Below are 19,600 nucleotides of genomic sequence, written 5' to 3' on the forward strand. Positions count from 1 at the left end.
CCTGGGTGGCTCAGTGGGTTAAGCCACTGCCTTCGGCTCAGGTCATGATCTCAGGGTCCTGGGATCGAGTCCCGCATCGGGCTCTCTGCTCAGCAGGGAGCCTGCTTCCCTCTCTCTCTCTCTGCCTGCCTCTCCATCTACTTGTGATTTCTCTCTGTCAAATAAATAAATAAATAAATAAAATGGGCCAGAATAGTGGCAACGAGTTAAAAATAAAAGTTGTCCTATGAAGTAGTGGTGGTTGTTCTCTTGTAGTCTTTTTTTTTTTTTCTTTCCTGGTTGGTTTTCTGGGGGAGGGGCCTACCACGTGGGTTTTCAGTCAATGATGTTCCCTGAGTTAAGTCCTCCCGCCCCCCTCAAGGGGGTGAGCTCTGAGGAAACCGGTTTTTTCAGGCTTTTGTTCTCTGGAGGTTTTAATGTTTGTTCACTTTTTTTTTTTTCTCTCACCTTGACTGCTTTTGATGGTTTTTGTAGGTTTAGAGGAAAGCAAACTGCACCCTGACCTCCCTCTCAGAGAGAAGCCTCAGTTTGCTCTCCTGTGGGTGCTGCAGAGTCCATGTAAATTCCCCCTTGGCCGCTGGCAGAGCAGGTTCCGAGTCGTGGTCCCTGGGGATGCAGGATCTTCTGCTTATACCCAAAACCACAGCAGCAGCGGCTCTCTGGGCAGCTCCAGACCGCCAGAGAGGTTCCAAGCAGCGATCGCACACTGATATTTTCCTGCTGGCCTGGGCTGGGAGTGCCTGGTCTTTCTGGTCTAAGAGCGACGGGCTTACGCGCACCTCTCGAAGGGGAGGCTGTGGGTCGTGTGTGCATCTCAGGCTCTGAGAGCAGGGCACGGGTCTGAGAGCTCCAGCCTGGGCCTTCACACACCTCTCTCAGGGGAGAGTTTGGGGCGCCCACGCTTCTCAGGCTCTGAAACAATGGCGTGGGTCTAAGAGCACCAGCTGGGCCTTCACACACCTCTCTCAGGGGAGGGTGAGGGGCACGCATATCTCAGTCTCTGTAGCATGGCTCGGTGTTCTGCCATCTAGCGAGTCTCCCAGCCCCTCACAGGAGCCGGACTCCATGCAATCTCAGGCGCGCTGGTGGCTCGGACACCAAGACCTGGTTTCTCCACCGCACTCTCTCTGGCTCAGCACCAGGGGAGGCTGTCCTGGGTATGGGGACTAAAGCCCCTGTCCCTAGCCACCCCGATTCCCACAGATTCCCCCCCCCCACGATCCTTGACTCTTTCTGAGTGCTTTCAACCAGTCTCCAAGTTAATGCTGGTCCCCAGATGCAGGGCACTCTCATATTCCATTTGGTCCCCTCTGGTGGCTCCTTCCCCCTTTTGTTTATCTTCCGATATCAGTAGGACATTCCCACTCTGATTTACCTGCCCACTGGCGTCTTCTGCCCCTGTAGAGATCCAGACGTGTATAATTCTGATCTCAGGCTGATTTCATGGATGATCGGAGTTCTTTGGTAGGTGATCAGCTCACTTTAGGGTACAGGTTGAAAAGGTGCCTCCTCCTACTTCCCCGCCATCTTGTCTCCCTATTTTTTTTCTTTTTTAAATCATTTTTTTCTGAACTTCTTTTTACCCCCTTTCTTCCCCCCCATGATTTGGGATCTCTTCTGATTTGGTTAAAGCACATTTTCCTAGGGTCTTTGCCACCCTTTTAGTACTTTATTCTCTCCTTCATATATTCTTATCTGGATAAAATGACAAGGCGGAAAAACTCACCACAAAAAAAAAAAGAAGAAGAAGAAGAAGAAGAACAAGAGGCAGTACAAGGCAGTACAAGGCCAGTTCAAGAGGCAGAACAAGGCTAAGGATATACTCAATATGGACATTGGTAATATGTCAGATCTAGACTTCAGAATGATGATTCTCAGTGTGCTAGCTGGGCTCAAAAAACGCAAAGAAAATATTAGAGAAACCTGTCTGGAGAAATAAAAGCCCTTTCTGCAGAAATAAAAGAACAAAATCTAACCAAGCTGAAATCAAAAAAGTTATTAATGAGATGCAATTAAAAATGGAGACCTTATTTACCCCAAAGATACAGATGTCGTGAAAAGAAGGGCCATCTGTACCCCAATGTTTATAGCATCAATGGCCACGGTCGCCAAACTGTGGAAAGAACCAAGATGCCCTTCAACAGACAAATGGATAAGGAAGATGTGGTCCATATACACTATGGAGTATTATGCCTCCATCAGAAAGGACGAATACCCAACTTTTGTAGCAACATGGACGGGACTGGAAGAGATTATGCTGAGTGAAATAAGTCAAGCAGAGAGAGTCAATTATCATATGGTTTCACTTATTTGTGGAGCATAACAAATATCATGGAGGACAAGGGGTGTTAGAGAGGAGAAGGGACTTGGGGGAAATTGGAAGGGAAGGTGAATCATGAGAGACTATGGACTCTGAAAAACACTCTGAGGGGTCTGAAGTGGTGGGGGTGTGGGAGGTTGGGGTACCAGGTGGTGGGTATTATAGAGGGCACGGATTGCATAGAGCACTGGGTGTGGTGAAAAAATAATGAATACTGTTCTTCTGAAAATAAATAAATTGAAAAATTTTTTTTTTAAATGGAGACCTTTACTGCTAGGATAAATGAGGCAGAAGAGAGAATTTAGTGACATAGAAGACAAAATGACAGAGAATAAAGAAGCTGGGCAAAAGAGAGACAAACAGGGTGCCTGGGTCGCTCAGTGGGTTAAGGACTCTGCCTTTGGCTCAGGTAATGATCCCAGGGTCCTGGGATTGAGCCCCACCTCAGGCTCTCTGCTCAGCAGGGAGCTGATCACAACGGGAGCTGACAGACGGAGATCACAAGTAGGCAGAGAAGTGCGTGGAGAGAGAGGAGCTAGTAGGCAGAGAAGTGCGTGGAGAGAGAGGAGCTTCCTCCTCTCAAATAAATAAATAAAATCATTTTTAAAAATAAATTAATTAATTTTAAAAAGAGAGAGAGACAAACAACTACTGGACCATGAGGGAAAAATTCAAGAGATAAGTGATACCATAAGACAAAACATTAGAATAATTGAGATTTCAGAAGAGGAAGAAAGAGGGGAACAGAAGACATATTGGAGTGAATTATTGTAGAGAAGTTCCCTAATATGGCAAAGGGAACAATCATCAAAATCCAGGAAGCAGAGACCCCCCCCCCTCAAAATCAATAAGAATGGTCCATACCCTGTCATATAAAAGAAAAATTTACAAGTCTTAGTGACAAAGAGAAAATACTGAAAGCAGCCCGGGACAAGAAGTCTGTAACATACAATGGTAAAAATATTAGATTGGCAGTGGACTTATCCACAGAGACCTGGCAGGCCAGAAAGAACTGGCATGATATATTCAGAGGACTAAACGACAAAAACATGCAGCCAAGAATACTAGATCCAGCTAGGCTATCATTGAAAATAGAAGGAGAAATTTTTATTTCAGGACAAACAAAAACTAAAAGAATTTGTAAACACCAAACCAGCTCTACAGGAAATACTGAAAGGGGTGCTCTAAGCAAAGAGAAACTCTAAAAGTAGAAGATCAGAAAGGAACAGAGACAATATACAGAAACAGTCACCCTACAGGCAATACAATGGCACTAAATTCATCTGTCTCAATAGTTACCTTTAATGTAAATGGGTTAAATGCCCCAGTCAAAAGACACAGAGTATCATAATGGATTAAAAAAAAAAGACCTATCAGGGGCGCCTGGGTGGCTCAGTGGGTTAGGCCGCTGCCTTCGGCTCGGGTCATGATCTCAGAGTCCTGGGATCGAGCCCCGAATCGGGCTCTCTGCTCAGCGGGGAGCCTGCTTCCTCCCCTCTCTCTGCCTGCCTCTCTGCCCACTTGTGATCTCTTGTCTGTCAACTAAATAAATAAAATCTTTAAAAAAAAAAAAAGACCCATCAATATGTTCTCTACAAGAAACTCATCTTAGACCCAAAGACACCTCCAGATGTAAATCCGGGAGGGGGGCATTTTACCATGCTAATGGACATCAAAAGAAAGCTGGGGTGGCAATCCTCACATCAGATCAATTACATTTTAAGCCAAAGACTATAATAAGAGATGAGGAAGGACACTATATCATACTCAAAGGGTCTGTCCAACAAGAAGATCTAACAATTTTAAATATCTATGCCCCCAACGTGGGAGCAGCCAACTATATAAACCAATTAATAACAAAATCAAAGAAACACATCAACAATACTACAATAATAGTAGGGGACTTTAACACCCCCCTCACTGAAAAGGACAGATCATCCAAGCAAAAGATCAACAAGGAAATAATGGCTTTAAATGATACACTGGACCAGATGGACATCACAGATATATTCAGAACATTCCATCGCAAAGCAACAGAATATACATTCTTCTGGAGTACACATGGAACATTCTCCAGAATAGATCACATCCTGGGTCATAAATCAGGTCCCAACTGGTATCAAAAGATTAGGATCATTCTCTGCATATGTTCAGACCGCAATGCTCTGAAGCTAGAACACAATCACAAGAGGAAAGTTGGAAAGAACCCAAACACATGGAGACTAAAGAACATCCTTCTAAAGAATGAATGTGTCAACTAGGTAATTAAGGAAGAATTGAAAAATATCAAGGAAACAAATGATAGTGAAAACACAACAGTTCAAAATCTGTGGGACACAGCAAAGGCCATCCTGAGAGGAAAATATATAGCGATACAAGCCTTTCTCAAGAAACAAGAAAAGTCTCAGCAATAATCTGATTTACATAGACATAGGAATCTCAGAAGAAGAGAGAAAAAAAAGAATATTTGAAGGAATGATGACCAAAAACTTCCCAAACTTCAGGAAAGATATGAATCTATGAATTTAAGAAGCTCTAACTCCAATAGGACCCATCCAAAGATATTGACACCAAAATACATTATAATCAAATTGCTGAAAGACAAAAACAGAATCTTGAAAGCAGTAAGACTAGTCACATAAAATGAATTCTCAGAAGTTTAACAGCTGATTTTTCAACAAGAACCCATGGAGACCAAAACAAGTAATAACATGAATTCCGCAATTCACATGATATAAAATCAGTGCTGAGAAGGCAGTTGCATTTCTATACACTAATAATGAAACAGAAGAAAGAGAAATCAAGGAATTGATCCCAGTTATAATTATACCAAAACCCATAAGATACATAGGAAAAAAACCTAACCAAAGAGGTAAAGGATCTGTACTCTGAAAACTATAGAACACTTATGGAAGAAAGTGAGGAAGACACACAAAAATAGGAAAACATTCCATGATCTTGGAATAGAAGAAAAAATATTTTTAAAATATCTATGCTACCCAAAGCAAACTATACATTCTATGAAATCCCATAAAAATACTGTCAGTATTTTTTACAGAGCTAGAACAAACCTCTTGAAATTTGTATGGATTCAGAAAAGACCCCAAATAGACAAAGGAATGTTGAAAAAGAAAACCAAATCTGGAGACATCACAATTCTGGGCTTCAAGGTCTATTACAAAGCTATAATCAAGACAGTAAGGTACTGGCACAAAAACAGACACATAGATCAATGGAACAGAATAGAGAACCCAGAAATGGATCCTCAACTCTATGGTCAACTAATCTTTGACAAAGTAGTAAAAAATATCCAACAGAAAAAGTCTTTTCAACAAATGATGTTGGGAAAATTGGACAGCCACACGCAAAACAATGCAATTGGACCACTTTCTTAGACCATACACAAAAATAAACTCAAAATGGATGAAAGACCTCAATTTAAGACAGGAATCCACCAAAATGCTAGAGGAGAACACAGGCAGCAACTCTTTGGCCTCAGCTGCAGCAACTTCTTGCTAGGCACATCTCTAAAGGCAAAAGAAACAAGAGCAAAAATGAATTATTGGGACCTCATCAATGAATCTTGGAACACTGAAAAAAATTTTTAAAAAAAGATGAAATTCTTCTGCATGGCAAAGGAAACCAACAATACTAAAAGGCAAACTAAGGAATGGGAGAAGATACTTGCAAATGATAAATCATATAAGGGACTAGTATCCAAAACTTATAAAGAACTTATGGAACTCAATATTCAAATAACAAAAAGTCCAGTCAAGAAATGGGTGGAAGACATGAACAGACATTTCCTCAAAGAAGACATACAAATGGCCAACAGACACATGAAAAAAATACTCACCATCATTGGCATCAAGGAAATATAAATCAAAACCACAATGAGATACCACCACATACCCATTAGAATGGCTAAAATTAACCGCACAGGAAACAACAGATGTTGGTGAGGATATGGAGAAAGGGGAACACTCTTACACTGATGGTAGGAATGCAAAGTGGTGCAGCCACTGTAGAAAATAGTATGGAAGTACCTCAAAAAGTAAAAAAGACCCTATGACCTAGCAATTGCACTTCTAGTTATTTATTCAAAAGATACAGAAATTGTGATTCAAAGGGGCACATGCACTTCAATGTTTATAACAGCAATGTCCACAAGAGCCAAACTGTGGAATCAGTCCAGACATCCATTGGCAGATAAATGGATAACATCGTGGTACATATAGATAAACAATGGAGTACTACTCAGCTATCAAAAGGAATGAAATCGAGGAGGAGTCAAGATGGCAGAGAAGTAGCAGGCTGAGACTACGTCAGCTAGCCGGAGATCAGCTAGATAGCTTATCTAAAGATTGCAAACACCTGAAAATCCATCGGCAGATAGAAGAGAAGAAGAACAGCAATTCTGGAAACAGAAAAACAACCACTTTCTGAAAGGTAGGACCGGCGGAGAAGTGAATCCAAAGCGATGGGAAGCTAGACCCCGGGGGGAGGGGCTGGCTCCCGGCAAGCGGCGGAGCAACCACGCACAAAATCAGGACTTTTAAAAGTCTGTTCCACTGAGGGACATCGATCCAGAGGCTAAACCGGGGCAAAGCCCACGCGGGGTCAGCGTGGCCTCAGGTCCCGCAGGGTCACAGAAGGATCGGGGGTGTCTGAGTGTCGCAGAGCTTGCAGGTATTGGAAGGGGAAAGCCGGCTACAGAGACAGAGCCGACAGTAAGCTCACAGCTCTGGGTGACCTTGAACCAGTCGCAGGCTCAGTGAGCTTGGAGCCCGGCCGGAGGTCAGGCAGACGGGAGTAACTGGGCGCTGTTCTCTGAGGGCGCACTGAGGAGTGCGGCCCTGGGCTCTCGGCTCCTCCCTGCTGGAGACCAGGAGGCCGCCATTTGTATTCCCGTCCTTCAGACCTTTACGGAAAGTGCTCAGGGAACAAAAGCTCCTGAAAGCAAACCCGAGCGGATTACTCACCCCGGTCCAGGTAAGGGCGGTGCAAATCCGCCTGGGGCAAAGACACTTGAGAATCACTACAACAGGCCCCTCCCCCAGAAGATCAACAAGAAATCCAGTGGAGACCAAGTTCACCTACCAAGGAGAGCGGTTTCAATACCAAGGAGAGCAGCAGAATTCCAGAGGAGGAGAAAGCCAAGCACGGAACTCATGGCTTTTTCCCTGTGATTTTTTTTTAGTCTTGCAGTTAATTTAATTTTTTTCTTTTTTCATTTTTTTTTCTCACCTTTGGGTAAAAAAATTTTTTTAACTGTTACCTTTTTCTTTTTTAATGATTTTTTACTAGTTTATCTAATATATATATTTTTTCTTTTTTGCATTTTTCTTAGGTGTTTTCTTTTTTTTAATTCTTTTCTTTTCTTTTTTTTCTTTTTTCGTTTTGTTTTTCTTTCTTCCTTTTTGAACCTCTTTTTATCCCCTTTCTCACCCCTCACGATTTTGGATCTCTTCTAATTTGGTTAAAGCACATTTTCCTGGGGTTGTTGCCACCCTTTTAGTATTTTACTTGCCCCTTCATATACTCTTATCTGGACAAATGACAAGACGGAAAAATTCAACACAAAAAAAAGAACAAGAGGCAGTACCGAAGGCTAGGGACCTAATCAATACAGACATTGGTAATATGTCAGATCTAGAGTTCAGAATGACAATTCTCAAGGTTCTAGCCGGGCTAGAAAAAGGCATGGAAGATATTAGAGAAACCCTCTCGAGAGATATAAAAGCCCTTTCTGGAGAAATAAAAGAACTAAAATCTAACCAAGTTGAAATCAAAAAAGCTATTAATGAGGTGCAATCAAAAATGGAGGCTCTCACTGCTAGGATAAATGAGGCAGAAGAAAGAATTAGTGATATAGAAGACCAAATGACAGAGAATAAAGAAGCTGAGCAAAAGAGGGACAAACAGCTACTGGACCACGAGGGGAGAATTCGAGAGATAAGTGACACCATAAGACGAAACAACATTAGAATAATTGGGATTCCAGAAGAAGAAGAAAGAGAGAGGGGAGCAGAAGGTATACTGGAGAGAATTATTGGGGAGAATTTCCCTAATATGGCAAAGGGAACGAGCATCAAAATTCAGGAGGTTCAGAGAACGCCCCTCAAAATCAATAAGAATAGGCCCACACCCCGTCACCTAATAGTAAAATTCACAAGTCTCAGTGACAAAGAGAAAATCCTGAAAGCAGCCCGGGAAAAGAAGTCTGTAACATACAATGGTAAAAATATTAGATTGGCAGCTGACTTATCCACAGAGACCTGGCAGGCCAGAAAGAGCTGGCATGATATTTTCAGAGCACTAAACGAGAAAAACATGCAGCCAAGAATACTATATCCAGCTAAGCTATCATTGAAAATAGAAGGAGAGATTAAAAGCTTCCAGGACAAACAAAAACTGAAAGATTTGCAAATACCAAACCAGCTCTACAGGAAATATTGAAAAGGGTCCTCTAAGCAAAGAGAGAGGCTACAAGTGGTAGATCAGAAAGGAACAGAGACCATATACAGTAACGGTCACCTTACAGGCAATACAATGGCACTAAATTCATATCTCTCAATAGTTACCCTGAATGTTAATGGGCTAAATGCCCCTGTCAAAAGACACAGGGTATCAGAATGGATAAAAAACCAAAACCCATCTATATGTTGCCTCCAAGAAACTCATTTTAAACCCGAAGACACCTCCAGATTTAAAGTGAGGGGGTGGAAAAGAATTTACCATGCTCATGGACATCAGAAGAAAGCAGGAGTGGCAATCCTTATATCAGATCAATTAGATTTTAAGCCAAAGACTATAATAAGAGATGAGGAAGGACACTATATCATACTCAAAGGGTCTGCCCAACAAGAAGATCTAACAATTTTAAGTATCTATGCCCCCAACGTGGGAGCAGCCAACTATATAAACCAATTAATAACAAAATCCAAGAAACACATCAACAATAATACAATAATAGTAGGGGACTACTACTATTTAACACTCCCCTCACTGAAATGGACAGATCATCCAAGCAAAAGATCAGCAAGAAAATAAAGGCCTTAAACGACACAATGGACCAGATGGACATCACAGATATATTCAGAATATTTCATCCCAAAGCAACAGAATACACATTCTTCTCTAGTGCACATGGAACATTCTCCAGAATAGATCATATCCTCGGTCCTAAATCAGGACTCAACCAGTATCAAAAGATTGGGATCATTCCCTGCATATTTTCAGACCACAATGCTCTAAAGCTAGAACTCAACCACAAAAGGAAGTTTGGAAAGAACCCAAATACATGGAGACTAAACAGCATCCTTCTAAAGAATGAATGGGTCAACCGGGAAATTAAAGAAGAATTGAAAAAAATCATGGAAACAAATGATAATGAAAATACAACGGTTCAAAATCTGTGGGACACAACAAAGGCAGTCCTGAGAGGAAAATATATAGCGGTACAGGCCTTTCTCAAGAAACAAGAAAGGTCTCAGGTACACAACCTAACCCTACACCTAAAGGAGCTGGAGAAAGAACAACAAAGAAAGCCTAAGCCCAGCAGGAGAAGAGAAATCATAAAGATCAGAGCAGAAATCAATTAAATAGAAACCAAAAAAACAATAGAACAAATCAATGAAAGTAGGAGCTTGTTCTTTGAAAGAATTAATAAAATTGATAAACCCCTAGTCAGACTTATCAAAAAGAAAAGAGAAAGGACCCAAATAAATAAAATCATGAACGAAAGAGGAGAGATCACAACTAACACCAAAGAAATACAAACTATTATAAGAACATACTGTGAGCAACTCTACGCCAATAAATTTGACAATCTGGAAGAAATGGATGCATTCCTAGAAACATATAAACTACCACAACTGACCCAGGAAGAAATAGAAAGCCTGAACAGACCCATAACAAGTAAGGAGATTGAAACAGTCATTAAAAATCTCCAAACAAACAAAAGCCCAGGGCCAGACGGCTTCCCGGGGGACTTCTACCAAACATTTAAAGAACTAATTCCTATTCTCCTGAAACTGTTCCAAAAAATAGAAATGGAAGGAAAACTTCCAGACTCATTTTATGAGGCCAGCATCACCTTGATCCCAAAACCAGACAAGGATCCCACCAAAAAAGAGAGCTTTAGACCAATATCCTTGATGAACACAGATGCGAAAATACTCAACAAAATACTAGCCAATAGGATTCAACAGTACATTAAAAAGATTATTCACCACGACCAAGTGGGATTTATTCCAGGGCTGCAAGGTTGTTTCAACATCTGCAAATCAGTCGATGTGATACAACACATCAATAAAAGAAAGAACAAGAACCATATGATACTCTCAATAGATGCTGAAAAAGCATTTGACAAAGTACAGCATCCCTTCCTGATCAAAACTCTTCAAAGTGTAGGGATAGAGGGCACATACCTCAATATCATCAAAGCCATCTATGAAAAACCCACCGCAAATATCATTCTCTATGGAGAAAAACTGAAAGCTTTTCCACTAAGGTCAGGAACACGGCAGGGATGTCCATTATCACCACTGCTATTCAACATAGTACTAGAGGTCCTAGCCTCAGCAATCAGACAACAAAAGGAAATTAAAGGCATCCAAATCGGCAAAGAAGAAGTCAAATTATCACTCTTCGCAGATGATATGATACTATATGTGGAAAACCCAAAAGAATCCACTCCAAAACTGCTAGAACTTATACAGGAATTCAGTAAAGTGTCAGGATATAAAATCAATGCACAGAAATCAGTTGCATTTCTCTACACCAACAGCAAGACAGAAGAAAGAGAAATTAAGGAGTCAATCCCATTTACAATTGCATCCAAAACCATAAGATACCTAGGAATAAACCTAACCAAAGAGACACAGAATCTATACTCAGAAAACTATAAAGTACTCATGAAAGAAATTGAGGAAGACACAAAGAAATGGAAAAATGTTCCATGCTCCTGGATTGGAAGAATAAATATTGTGAAAATGTCTATGCTACCTAAAGCAATCTACACATTTAATGCAATTCCTATCAAAGTACCATCCATCCTTTTCAAAGAAATGGAACAAATAATGCTAAAATTTATATGGAACCAGAAAAGACCTCGAATAGCCAAAGGGATATTGAAAAAGAAAGCCAACGTTGGTGGCATCACAATTCCGGACTTCAAGCTCTATTACAAAGCTGTCATCATCAAGACAGCATGGTACTGGCACAAAAACAGACCCATAGATCAATGGAACAGAATAGAGAGCCCAGAAATAGACTCTCAACTCTATGGTCAACTAATCTTCGACAAAGCAGGAAAGAATGTCCAATGGAAAAAAGACAGCCTCTTCAATAAATGGTGCTGGGCAAATTGGACAGCCATATGCAGAAAAATGAAATTGGACCATTTCCTTACACCACACACAAAAATAGACTCAAAATGGATGAAGGACCTCAATGTGCGAAAGGAATCCATCAAAATCCTTGAGGAGAACACAGGCAGCAACCTCTTCGACCTCTGCCACAGCAACATCTTCCTAGGAACAACACAAAAGGCAAGGGAAGCAAGGGCAAAAATGAACTATTGGGATTTCATCAAGATCAAAAGCTTTTGCACAGCAAAGGAAACAGTTAACAAAATCAAAAGACAACTGACAGAATGGGAGAAGATATTTGCAAACGACATATCAGATAAAGGACTAGTGTCCAGAATCTATAAAGAACTTAGCAAACTCAACACCCAAAGAACAAATAATCCAATCAAGAAATGGGCAGAGGACATGAACAGACATTTCTGCAAAGAAGACATCCAGATGGCCAACAGACACATGAAAAAGTGCTCCATATCACTCGGCATCAGGGAAATACAAATCAAAACCACAATGAGATATCACCTCACACCAGTCAAAATGGCTAAAATCATCAAGTCAGGAAATGACAGATGCTGGCGAGGATGCGGAGAAAGGGGAACCCTCCTACACTGTTGGTGGGAATGCAAGCTGGTGCAGCCACTCTGGAAAACAGCATGGAGGTTCCTCAAAATGTTGAAAATAGAACTGCCCTATGACCCAGCAATTGCACTATTGGGTATTTACCCTAAAGATACAAACGTAGTGATCCAAAAGGGCATGTGCACCCGAATGTTTATAGCAGCAATGTTCACAATAGCCTAACTATGGAAGAACCTAGATGTCCATCAACAGATGAATGGATCAAGAAGATGTGGTATATATACACAATGGAATACTATGCAGCCATCAAAAGAAATGAAATCTTGCCATTTGTGACAACATGGATGGAACTAGAGCGTATCATGCTTAGCGAAATAAGTCAAGCAGAGAAAGACAACTATCATATGATCTCCCTGATATGAGGAAGTGGTGATGCAACATGGGGGCTTAAGTGGGTAGGAGAAGAATCAATGAAACAAGATGGGATTGGGAGGGAGACAAACCATAAGTGACTCTTAATCTCACAAAACAAACTTAGGGTTGCTGGGGGGAGGGGTTTTGGGAGAAGGGGGTGGGATTATGGACATTGGGGAGGGTATGTGCTTTGGTGAGTGCTATGAAGTGTGTAAACCTGGTGATTCACAGACCTGTACCCCTGGGGATAAAAATATATGTTTATAAAAAATAAAAGATTAATTAAAAAAAAAGGATGAAATCTTGCCATTTGGAAGGATATGGATGGAACTAGAGGGTACTCTTCTAAGTGAAATAAGTCAGTCAGAGAAACACAAATACCTATGATTTCACTCATATGTAGAATTTAAAAGATGAAACAGATGAACATAGGGTAATGGAAAGAAAAATAAAATGAAATAAAAACAGAGAGGGAGGCAAACCAAAAGTGACAATGAACTCTAGGAAACAAACTGAGGGTTCTTGGAGGGGAGGTAACTGGGTGATGGACATTAAGGAGATGTAATGAGCACTAGGTGTTATATGCAACTGAAGAATCACTAAATTCTACCCCTGATGCTAGTAATAATGTGTGTGTGTGTGTATACTAAATTGAATTTAAATTTAAAAAATTATAAGAGGCAAAGAAGAACAATATATATTGATTAAAAAATAAATTTATCAATAAGATTTATTATGTCTGGGAAGGTAGCAGAGGATGATGACCCTAAGCTCACCACATCTAGATAACAGCCACATAAGTACAACTAACACAGAAAATGAACCGAAGCCTGGCTGAATAGATTCTTCATGGTTAATCACAGAGAAAAGGTCACATTGAAAATGGTAGCAAGGACAGAGTCCCAGTTGGGAACCAAACTACAGCCAAAACTAACCACGAATGAGAGGGACACCACAAGCATGGAGAAGGGAGAATTACAGACCCCACACCAGGACCCCTAGACATGGTGGACCTGAACTGGGAAGATGAGTCCCCATAACATTTGTCATTGAAAACTAGAGGACTTTAATACCATGATTTTTACAGTTAGTGGAGCATAAGACCAGGAACATTAAATATTATCAAGTTTGACCCCAGGAGAGCCAGAGGACAATATGGAACTGAGTGTCCCAACCTAAAGAGGTGGGATAACATTCATCCCCACCAAGACACAGCAGAGAAGCAGAAGATTGAAAAGCACCTGGGGCACATGAGAATGATATCTGTTTACTAATATCATAATATGCACTGGAGGGGCAGGGATCTTTAGGAAATTTCTCCAAAAACAAAAGACCTAGAGGGTATCATTTCTCCTCCTACCCTCAGCTTAGATACCGGAACACCTATGGTACACACCACAAACATTTTCAATAAAGCTTGCTAATATAGCACACCTTGCTCCCATGTTTTCCTGCTTAATCTTCCCTATCCAACCCACCCCATTCAACAGGAGTCCCTCAAAAGTCCCTCAAAAGCTTCATTCTGCAAGCAGCCCCAACAGTGATCAGTACAATTGTAATTTCACTCTTGCCCCTGGAGGAAAGGAAGATAACCACACATACGTTCACCTGCAGCCCCATCAGTGAGCTAGGGGAAGACATCTGATCTGACTGCTGACCCCACCCACCAAATAAAATCGCACAGAACCAACACAAGGAGAGAGCCCTATAATTCAGGGTTACCACAGCACTGACAGACTGGAGGCAGATATCAGGTCTGACCACATTCCCTCTCCAACCAATCTTGGCATCCATATTCATCAGGGATATTGGTCTGAAATTCTCCTTTTTGATGGGGTCTTTGCCTGGTTTGGGGACCAGGGTAATGCTGTCTTCATAAAAAGAGTACAGAAGTTTTCCTTCTGTTTCTGTTTCTTTGAAACAGCTTTGGGAGAATAGGTATTATTATTCTTTGAATGTTTCAAAGGAAACATTCAAACATCTGAATCCATCAGATCCTGGGCTCTTGTTTTTTGGGAGGTTTTTGATCATGTCTTCAATCTTGTTACTAGATATTGGCCTATTCAGGTTGTCAATTTCTTCGCGTTTCAGTCTTGGAAGTTTATAGGTTCCCAGGAATGCATCCATTTCTTCTAGGTTGCTTAACTTATTGGCATAAAACTGTTGATAATAATTTCTGATGATTGTTTCTATTTCCTTGGTGTTGGTGGTGATCTCTGCCCTTTCATTCATAATTTTATTAATTTGGGTCCTCTCTCTTTTCTTTTGGATTAGTTTGGCCAGTGTTTTATCGATCTTACTGATTCTTTCAAAGAACCAGCTTCTAGTTTCGTCGATGTGTTCTACTGTATCTCAAGTTTCTAACTCATTGATCTATACTCTGATCTTGATTATTTCCCTTCTTTTGCGTGGGGTTGGCTAAATTTGTCATTGATTTTTCAGTCCTTTAAGGTATAAAGAGAGTTGTCGTATTCGGGATTTTTCAATTTTTTTGAGCGAGGATTGGATGGCTATGTATTTCCCCGTTAGGACCGCCCTTGCTATATCCCATACGTTTTGGACCAATGTATCTTCATTCTCATTGTTTTCCATGAATTGTTTAAGTTCTTTGATTTCCTGGTTGATCCAAACATTCTTGAGCAGGATGGTCTTTAGCTTCCAAGTGTTCGAATTCCTTCCAAACTTTCTCTTGTGGTTGAGTTCCAGTTTCAAAGCATTGTGCTCTGAGAATGCCCAGAGAATAGTCTCAATATTTTGGTATCAGTTGAGCCTTGATTTGTGACCTAGTATGTGATCCATTCTGGAGACAGTTCCATGTGCACTCGAGAAGAATGAGTATTGTTGTTTTAGGGTGGAATGTTCTGTAAATATGTATGAGGTACATCTGCTCCAATGTGTCATTCAAAGCTCTTGTTTCTTTATTGATTTTCTGCTTCAATGATCTATTACTGAGACTGGCATGTTAAGATCCCCCACAATTAATGAATTCATATCAATATGACTCTTTATTTTGATTAACAGTTAGCTTATGTAGTTGGCTGCTCCCATATTGAGGACATATTTACAATTGTTAGATCTTCTTGGTGGATAGACCCTTTAAGAATGATGTAATGCCCTCCTGTATCTCTGACTACAGTCTTTAGCTTAAAATCTTTTTTTAAAGACTTTATTTATTTATTTGACAGACAGAGATCACAAGTAGGCAGAGAGGCAGGTAGGAAGAGAGGAAGGGAAGCAGGCTTTGTGCCGAGCAGAGAGCCAGATGCGGGGCTCAATCCCAGGACCCTGGGATCATGATCTGAGCCGAAGGCAGAGGCTTTAACCCACTGAGCCACCCAGGTGCCCCTTTAGCTTAAAATCTAATTTATCCGATACGAGAATTGCTACCCCAGCTTTCTTTTGAGGCCCACTGGCATGAAAGATGATTATCCATCCCTTCACTTTCACTCTGGATGTATCTTTGGGTTCCAAATGTGTCTCTTATAGAAAGCATATGGACAGATCCTCTTGTTTTGTCCAGTCTGCAACCCTGCACCATTCACCACTGTTGTTCAACATTGTACTAGAAGTCCTAGCAACAGCAATCAGACAACAACAACAACAACAACAACAAAATAAAAGGTATTCAAATTGGTGAAGAGGTAAAACTCTCTCTCTTTGCAGACAACATGATACTTTATATGGAAAACCCAAAATACTCCACCCCCAAACTACTATAACTCATACAGCAATTCAGTAGTGTGGCAGGATATAAAATCAATGCACAGAAATCAGTTGCTTTCTTATACATTAACAATGAAAATACAGAAAGGGTAATTAGAGAATCAATTCCATTTACTATGGCACCAAGAACCATAAGATACCTGCGAATAAACCTAACCAAAGAGATAAAGAATCTGTACTCGAGGAACTACAGAACACTTATGAAAAGAAATTGAAGAGGACACAAAAAGATGGAAAAGCATTCCATAGTCCTGGATCAGAAGAATAAACATTGTTAAAATGTCTATACTGCCCAGAGCAATCTACACTTTCAATGCTATCCTGATCAAAATTCCACCGGCATTCTTCAAAGTGGTGGAACAAACAATCCTAAAATTTGTATGGAACCAGAAAAGATCCTGAATTGCTAAGGAAGTGTTGAAAAAGAAAAACAAAACTGGGGGCATCACATTGCTTGATTTCAAGCTTCACAACAAAGCTGTGATCTTGACCAAGACAGCATGGTACTGGCACAAAAACAGATACATAGAGCAGTGGAACAGAGTACAGAGTCCAGATTTGGACCCTCAACTCTACGGTCAAATAATCTTCGACAAAGCAGGAAAAAATATACAGTGGAAAAAAGACACTCTCTTCAATAAATGGTGCTGGGAAAATTGGACAGCTATGTATAGAAGAATGAAACTAGACCATTCTCTTACACCATACACAAAGATAAACTCAAAAAGGGTAAAAGACCTCAACATGAGGCAGGAATCTATTGAAATCCTAGAGAACATAGGCAGTAACCTCTCTGACATCGGTCACAGCAACTTCTTTCAAGATATGTCTCCAGGGGCGCCTGGGTGGCTCAGTGGGTTAAAGCCTCTGCCTTCTGCTCAGGTCATGGTCTCAGGGTCCTGGGATCGATCCCCACATCAGGCTGTCTGCTCAGCAGGGAGCCTGCTTCTCCCTCTCCCTGCCTCTCTGCCTACTTGTGATCTCTGTCAAATAAATAAAATCTTAAAAAAAAAATGTCTCCAAAGGCAAAGGAAACAAAAGCAAAAATGGGATGTCATCAAGATCAAAAGCTGCTTCACAGCAAAGGAAACACTCAACAAAACAAAGAGGCAACCCACGGAATGGGAGAAGAGATTCGCAAATGACTCTAGAGACTAAAGGCTGATATTCAAGATCTATAAAGAACTCCTCAAATTCAACACGCAAAAAACCAATAATCACATCAAAAAATGGGCAGAAGACATGAACAGACACTTCTCCAAAGAAGACATACAAATGGCTATCTGACACATGAAAAAATGTTCATCATCATTAGCCATCAGGGAAATTCAAATCAAAACCACACTGAGATACCACCTTACCCTAGTTAGCATCACAAAAATTAACAAGACAGTAAACAACGTGTGTTGGGAGAGAATGTGGAGTAAGGGGAACCCTCTTACACTGTTGGTGGGAATGCAAGTTGGTGTGGCCAATTTGGAAAAGTGTGGAGGTTCCTTAAGAAATTAAAAATAGAGCTACCCTAGTACCCCGCAATTGCACTACTGGGTATATACAAAGATACAGATGTAATGAGAAGGGCCATCTATACACCAATGTTCATAGCGGCAATGGCCACAATTGCCAAACTGTGGAAAGAGCCAAGATACCCTTCAACAGATGAGTGGATAAAGAGGATATGGTTCATATATACAATGGAGTATTTTGCCTCCGTCAGAAAGGATGAATACCCTACTTTTGTATCAACATGGATGGGACTGGAGGAGATTATGCTGAGTGAAATAAGTCAAGCAGAGAAAGTCAATTATCATAGGATTTCACTTGTGGAGTGTAAGGAACAGCAGGAGGACATTTGGAGCAGGAAAGGAAAAGTGGATTGGGGGAAATAGGAGGGGGAGATGAACCATGAGAGACTATATACTTTAAGAAACAAACTAAGGGTTTTTGGAGGGGCGGGGGGGTGGGGGCATGGGTGAGCCTGATGGTGGGTATTAAGGAGGGCATGTATTTCATGGAGCACTGGGTGTGGTGCATAATCAATGAATCTAGGAACACTGAAAAAATAAATTTAAAAAATTCAAAAAATAAGAAAACTATACCATCATGAACAGTGGAGGTGTGGGAATAGCAGTATAAGAATTAAGGGATTTAGTTGACAATAAAATGAAATTAAATGCGAAAAAAACTGAAAAAAGAGTGTATTTAAAGGGCTTGATAATAGAGGCTGGCACACAGTAGGTGCTTAATCAATGTTAAGGTGACAGTACAATGCAGAGGAAAGAATCTGCACATAGCTTTTATCACATCTGGGTTCCAATCCTGTTTCCAACATTTAATGTTTTGGTTATGTCCAAACAGCTTCCTGAGCCTGTTTGTCTTTCATATGGGGAGACTAATCCCTGGGAGAACTGTATTGAGGGTTAAAGGAGCTAACAGGTTTTTGGGGTTTGGTGCAATTTGTGCTCAAGTAGTACTTAATTCTCTTCTTTGGCTGCCATAGAATGCAGGAGTGGGCTGCACTTCCCTGCCAATCAGCCTGCAGCCAAGTGCTCCAGTCCATCATGTGGTTCTGATTTTAGAATTTGAACAGGTAGAACACCTGGGTTGCTCAGACAGAAGCATCTGCTTTTAGCTCAGGTCATGATCCCAGAGTCCTGGGATCCAGTCCTGCATTGGGATCCTTGCTCAACAGGGAACCTGCTTCTTCCTTTGCTTGCCGCTCCCCCTGCTTGTGCCTGTGCTCTTTCTGACAAATAAAGTCTTTTTAAAAATTGAATAGGTAAATTAGCAGTGACATCATGAGTAAAGAGTAAGATGATGTGGACGTTTGGAGTAGGGGGAAAGAGTAAAGTGATCTAACAGCCACTCCCTTCAAATGTGCTCAGTTTCAGTTAGATTATGTCAGCTAACCCACCCCAATATAGAAGCTCCCTTGAGGATGTAGGCTGTGAATAAATGGTACCAGAACCCTTCTGAATCATGGAATTCAAACACTGGTCCTGGATGAGAAGTGGTCATGGAAGGGTGGGGCCCAGCCAGAGTGCTTCAGTTCAAGGGCTCCTCCAACCCATTGTGCCTAAAAATGCCCCAAGGTATGATTTGCCCCTAACACATCTAGCCACAATACCAACACACACCTTGTTTTCCTTTCATGCAAACACGGTAGCACTTACAACAACCAGCCAGGCTTGTT

General features: G+C 41.0%; 1 protein-coding gene across 1 annotated transcript in view; it reads right to left on the reverse strand.

Moving 5' to 3' along the window:
- Window positions 1–5,479: 5,479 nt before the first annotated feature.
- GNL3L (G protein nucleolar 3 like) overlaps window positions 5,480–19,600 on the reverse strand; it is a 74,533-nt gene continuing 60,412 nt past the window's right edge. Inside the window, exon 15 of the mRNA XM_082717499.1 lies at window positions 5,480–5,847. Within this exon, the coding sequence (XP_082573625.1) occupies window positions 5,836–5,847 (12 nt within the window). The 3' untranslated portion in view covers window positions 5,480–5,835. The remainder of the gene's footprint in view (window positions 5,848–19,600) is intronic.

Source organism: Mustela nivalis (assembly GCF_964662115.1).
Source record: "Mustela nivalis genome assembly, chromosome: X".
NCBI classification, from domain to species: Eukaryota; Metazoa; Chordata; class Mammalia; order Carnivora; family Mustelidae; genus Mustela; species Mustela nivalis.